The sequence below is a fragment of the Megalobrama amblycephala genome, linkage group LG8 (assembly GCF_018812025.1).
Source record: "Megalobrama amblycephala isolate DHTTF-2021 linkage group LG8, ASM1881202v1, whole genome shotgun sequence".
Classification (NCBI taxonomy): domain Eukaryota; kingdom Metazoa; phylum Chordata; class Actinopteri; order Cypriniformes; family Xenocyprididae; genus Megalobrama; species Megalobrama amblycephala.
In genome coordinates, this window is record NC_063051.1 from 30,604,337 (window position 1) to 30,610,895 (window position 6,559).

Genomic DNA, 6,559 nt, shown 5'->3' on the forward strand with positions numbered 1-6,559 from the left:
ATTTAATTTAATTTAATTTAATTTACAAAAGTGAACAACAACAATAACAACACTTATTTGTTTTTCTGCATGTTGGTTGCACCATGGGAATTTTGTTGATCATACCACATGACATTGATCCGGTGGACAAAGGTTTTTCAAATACGTTGAAAATGTGTTGACCACTTATAATAATTAAACACTTAAAATACTGTATACTATATGTTTTTTGCCACTTGAAAACATCTAATTTTGCTCCAAATAACCTTTGATGGGCACATACTGGTCTGAACATGTTGTTTCAGCACACACGTGTGCGTGAGATGATTCTGCAACCAACACGACATACGTACTGCAATGTCCACCTGCTGTTTTGGAGCACATCTCCAGCAGGGAACAATGACACTTTCAGTGTAATATTGCTTAAGATGATGTCGAGGGGCAGCATGGCTGTCGACCATATGACTATGTTTACAAATTCACTGTGCCGAAGTTGTGAAACACCCAGCCATGTGGCGGAAAATCTGACCTGTACTGCCCATGCTCACCAACCACCTGATCTCTCTTCCAGAACCATACAGATGGATGTTAGTGGCAAGCGGCCATCAGGACGAGCACACGCAGGACAATGCAGCCTAAAACAGATTAAGTGGTACACAACTCACCCCTTGCTCAATTGTCCTAAAACGCCTCCTGACCTGCCATGTTGTTGTGCAGTCAGGGAAGTTCTGGATGTCTGGATGTCTACATGCCATCAGCTATCACGTGGGTCTTGTTTGGCCTGACTTTGTGATTCACCAACACACTCTACTGCAGATGGAGAGCTTGGAAAGGGAGGGGGTCGTGTTGCTAAGTTTGGCATGTGACTTGTTCTTCAGTGGGTTGTGTTGGAGGGCAGCATGTTTCTCCGAATCGAGCCGCACAAACAAGTGGTGGGAGCAATCCTGCCCCAGCCGCCTCACGGATCAAGTGTCACAGGCAGCTGGCCGGTATATAAGCCCCAAGTGCGTTCTGCCTCGACAGATCAGATAAACTTCAGTAAAGGCAGAAGAAGCAACCACTAAAGCTCAACCTCAACCAAAAGGCAAAGCAGTGAAGGTTACAAGGACTCTACCTCAAACGACAGCAATGGACATCCGAACGGGTCAAATAGTCCGGGCTCCTAGTCCCATGGAGAGCCTGGAGAAACAGCTGAGCTGCCCCATCTGCCTGGACATGTTCACAAAGCCGGTTGTCATTCTACCATGCCAGCACAATCTGTGCCGCGGCTGCGCCAGTGACCTCTACGACTCCAAAAACCCCTACCACTACTCTGGAGGCATCTTCCGATGCCCTACCTGCCGCTTTGAGGTGGTTCTGGACCGCCACGGTGTCTATGGTCTACAGAGGAACCTTCTGGTGGAGAACATCATTGACATCTACAAGCAGCAGTTGGAGAAAGGAGGTAACACCCTTGAACCTCCTTTGAAATCCAAAGAAACAAAAGAGCCCATGTGCGAGGTTCACAAAGATGAAAAAATTAACATCTACTGCATAACCTGCCAGACACCTACCTGCTCCATGTGCAAGGTATTCGGTGATCACAAGGACTGTGAGGTTTCCACTCTAAAAGTTGTTTATGAAGCACAGAAGTCCGAACTTAAAAATTCAATCGACCTGCTAGGCGCCAGCAACAGCTGCCTACGGGCGATGTTAACGCAGATGGAGGAAAACTGCAAAGCGGTGGAAGAAAACAGCCAGGCGCAGAAGCAGAAGCTAGGGGAGAAGTTTGACCTACTCTATGCCATCCTAGAAGACCGCAAGAGCCAACTCCTAGAACAGATCGCTCAAGAACAGGACGAGAAGGTGGCTGTGGTGCGATCTCTAATCCAGCAGTACAACGAACACCTGCAGGCCAGCATCAAGCTGATGGATAAAGCCTCCCAGACAATAGACAACTCCAACACGGCAGAGTTCCTCATCGCTGCCAAGCAGCTCATCACCGAAGCCAAGGATACATCCAAGAATTCACATCTTCAGAGGCCAGAGCCCGGCTTTGAGAGCATGGACCACTTCACGCTCTTCACTGAAGACGTAGAGGCCATGCTTGCCAAACTGGACTTTGGAGTCGGTGGCGATGGCGATCAGGAAAACGAAGAGGAAGAAGAAGAGGAAGAGGAGGAATAAGCTCTATAAAAAAAAAAGACTTTGTGGGGAAAAAGAGACGACAGTAGATAAAAACCTCAGCGATAAGAACAATCATCTAGCTGCTTTTGATAACTGTGAGACAAGGGAAGTGCAATCTTAAAGCAGTTTTAGTACAAATTGTACAAATTGCACCATTTGTAATGTCTTTTCCACTTGACTTTTGTACTTTTTTATTAATGTGGATGTTAATATTGAATTATTGTTTTTTTTATACTTTCATTAGAATGTAGAAGTTTATGTTTTGTTTGCTATAATACGCTGTAGAATACAGCCCTGCTAGTTTACTTTAGAGTGCCATGTGAGATCCAAATGTTTGAATACTTGAAATATTGAATGCACTTGATTTATGATGAACTGTAATGTAATGTTCATGTTCATTGAATAATTCAGTGGAAATAAAGGACTTACAACAAACAAAAACAAGTGTTGCTTGCTTAAACGAATCAGTTGTCGAGTTGCACACACCTTCAGATGACCTTGATATTCATAACATTTCACACACCTTCAGATGACCTTAAAATTCGTAACATTTAACCCCTTTCAACTGCGTGGCTATATCTGCATTCTCTCCAACCTATCCTTGTGAGGCATTGAGCACAGTTGAAGTGGGTGGCTATTTTAGCATGGTGAGAATGAGAGAAGCCACAGATCTCCAGGAATAGACTCACAGTGGGATGCAGGCCTCATGTTTCCAACCCTGACAATTACAGCTGCTGGTAGGCATGTTTGTAGGCAAGTTATGGGCCAGAGGTTAACACTGACTCTTCTGTCAGCTACAGAAACTGTTGCTATGGCCCTAAAACAAACCCTAACGGTAGATGTGAATAACAATGCCGTACGTGTCAAGTAACCAGTAAACAGCTATTAAAATGAATGCCATTCTAAGTTTACAGCTATAAGCTTTTGGTTTGTTTGTTTTTTAGAGAGTGAACAATACCTTATAAAAACTGTAACGATTTTATAGCAACACCATCAACACTGGCTCTTGGAAAATAAACTATATATATTTTTTTCTTCTTCTTAAAAATAAAAGCACAGAGACTGGAGAGATAAAGTGCTAATGTTTCATGTTTACTTCCAATTGGCTTACTCAGCATAGACTTTAACATGCCCATTATCACATTCAGACTCAAATCTGTACATTTAACTTCTGCAGACAATAACAATTCTGAGACTGTTTAAGAAAAAAACGTGGTATTAAACAAAAGAACATAACAGCTGTTTACAGGGTTGACCTGTTGATTTGAAGCTCTTGGAGAATGTTGGCCTGAGCTGCTGTGAATAGTATTGTGCATGTCTGTCATGTATATATATCTGTTTAGTTGGAGGCTCAGCTTTCATGTTTCTAACATGCTGGAGCAGGAGGCACGGGATGGCACGGGAAGTGTGTGCACGTGTGTGTCAAGACCTTCTTGGTCCAGAAACTAATTTTAAAGATGTTCTTCCAAGATTTGCCATTAACAAATGATTGGTTCATACAATTTATACATTACCAACTATCAAACAATAATTATACAGTGGCATGAAAATAAAGTATGTTTTCACCCCTCGGCTCTTAATGCATCGTGTTTCCTTCTGGAGCATCAGTGAATGTTTGAACCTTTTTTAATAGTTGAGTTTGAGTCCCTCAGTTGTCCTCAGTGTGAAAACACAGATCTCAAAATCCTACAGTCACTGCTGGAAAGGGTTCAAATATGCAAATATGCTTGAAAACTGATGAATCTGCAGGAGCTGGAGGATTTTTCAGAAGAACAGAGCTCAGTTTAACTGCTCAGAACAAACAAGAGACTCATGAACAACCATCACAAAACATAAAAACGGTCGTGGTTGTCATCAGGTAACCACACACAGTATTGAGAATCAATGGGGTTATTTTAATAAATTCAGCTATTGTTTTGTCTTGTGAACTAAATGCAAACATCTTTTATGTAAAATATCTTACTCAGGACAGTACTAAACAAAAAATAACATGCATTTTTTATTATCCCTCTTATTTTATTAAAATAATTCTCATTTTCACAGATTCTGCAAGGGGTTCACATACTTTTTCATGCCACTGTATTCTATGTATTGTATTCTATTTCTATTTATAATTATAAACTTTTTAAGTAATATACCTTTTTTTCCATTAGGAAATGAGCCACAGACACTACAGCATAAAACACTACAGTTTTGCCAACATTAAAGTGCTTTCATTTCTGGCTCTGTTTTCAGCTTTCCTTGTACAGTGTCACCCTACACTCTAAAAAACCTTGGGTTATTTTATCTACCCAAGTCCTGGGTTGAGCCTTTTGGATCTTTTCTCTTTTTTTGGGGTTATTTTTCCAGTGTTTGGGTAGTTTTTGAGTTACTCAGCTCCTGGGTCAGATGTAACAACCCAAGGGTTGAGTTATTTATAACGGGCTTTTTGCAACCTCCATCAAATTGGTGCATGTCTTCGGTAAAATACAGGTTTGTGTACATTTTGTTTTTTCTAAAAATTCGTTATTGTTCTGTATATCGTTTAAAATTTAATGCAAAGCAACAAACAGGGGCGATGTGGGTCACCTAAACGAGTGTCGCGTCGGTATTTTTGTGTACGCCTGATGCCTTGCATAAAATTGTATGATTTTATTCAAAAAGATACAGAATATAAATACTTAGGACATTAAAATATGTTCTCAGAATTGTACACTGATTATTTATGGACATGTTATGGGGTCAGTCACAGCTTTGTTCAGCTACTAGTGAACTGAAAGCAGGGCGGCGGTCTGAACTTATCAGTTCCCCCGCCGAACGCGAGCCATCTCCGGCACGAGATCCAGCGCCGTTACGGTGGAAACAGCACAACAGACACTGGTTGATTACATTTTTACTTCTAATATTTGTTAAACAAGCTTAAATGTAGGCGATATGTATTAAAAACGATATAAAATATGTCATACTATAAAATATGATCGAAAATAAAGTATTTAAAATGTTTAGTGGATTTAAGTTAATCCGTAAACATTAATTTATGTATGTAAATTGTAAGTAAGTAAAAGAAAAACTAAGCAAGTATTATAAAAATGAATCAACCCATTGCTGGGTTAAATAAACAACCCAGTTTGCTGGGTAAAATTAACCCAACATGTGTTTTGTCCTATATTTACCCAGCCCTTGGGTTGAAAACAACCCAAATTGAGTTGATTTTAACCCAGTGTTTTTTAGAGTAAAAAAAGTAATACATTTTAAAAAATATATTTGTTTCATACTAAGTATTGCTCAAATACATTAACATATTTTCTGAAATATTGCTTGAGACTTACTGATATTAAAATTTGAATTAAACTTTATTTGGAGTACTACTTGTGCACAATGCACATTTCTTAATATTAAGCCTAAAATGTGTATTTAATGTCAATATTGATAAGGATTATATGAACTTGGAATAATATTAGTCTTTAAATGCAAGATATTTAAAGTGTACCTTAAAGTATACTTGCAATAGTTCCACTTCAGCACAATCAAATATACTTCAGTATCATAATTACATCATTAGTTGGATCTCAGCACAACTTCTGCACAATTAAATTGCATTAAGAACAAAATTAGTTGTTCCAATTTAGAAGACTTTAAGTATAGCAGTTTATATACCACAAGTACAATTGCAGGGTATTTTAATTAAGTACATAAATATGTAAATGCATTTGTAGTATACTTAGCAATGAAATTTCAAATACATTTTAGTATATTTATTTTTAACTATAGGGCAGTCTTGTACTTTTCTATTTAACCACAATTAGTCTTGAGAAACTCTTTAGATCATTTTAGAGCTCATCAGTAAAACGCTCAACCAGTCTGCGCAAGGACCCATTTGGTACATTAGAAAAGCTCAGCAATACTTCCCTAAATAAGAGCAGGACTTCCCCTAGCCAGCACCCAAAGACAGGTCAATGCATGGGAGCTAATTTTAGAGTAATGAATCAGCCTGCCCATAGTCTAGACCCAATGAACTAAAGGGCAACTCTCATTCAACCTCATACCCTACAGCATAAATCAGGACAAATCTTTGACCTGAACCACAGCCCTAGAGAGGAGCTTTTCTGTTTATCACTAAGGTAAAGACAGTGCTGGAGCAGGGAATGCAAAAAAATTATTGTTTAGCTATTAAATTCCAGGAGAGAAACTGCTGTGTCATTTTGCACAAGACATGAAACATTACTGAGGTATTGCAGAGTGCGGTGATGTGTAAAACTATCCCAGATTCATTTTTAGCCACCACAGACATTGCCTGTAGATGGGCGTACAGTAAATAGAAACTTTCACTCTGTCATCTTGCCATATGCTTCATAAGCTTTACTGTAATGTGCACCACCATTAATGTCGTGCCTGATGAAGACCTGATGGTCGAAACGTTGTACGAGCTACAATA

At 39.3% G+C, this 6,559-nt stretch overlaps 1 protein-coding gene across 1 annotated transcript; it reads left to right on the forward strand.

Moving 5' to 3' along the window:
- The first annotated feature begins 992 nt into the window (after positions 1-992).
- Positions 993-2,586, forward strand: trim63a (tripartite motif containing 63a). Its single transcript, XM_048200485.1, has one exon. It carries the CDS (start codon positions 1,108-1,110, stop codon positions 2,143-2,145), a length of 1,038 nt encoding a protein of 345 aa, XP_048056442.1. The 5' UTR covers positions 993-1,107; the 3' UTR covers positions 2,146-2,586.
- Positions 2,587-6,559: the final 3,973 nt, after the last annotated feature.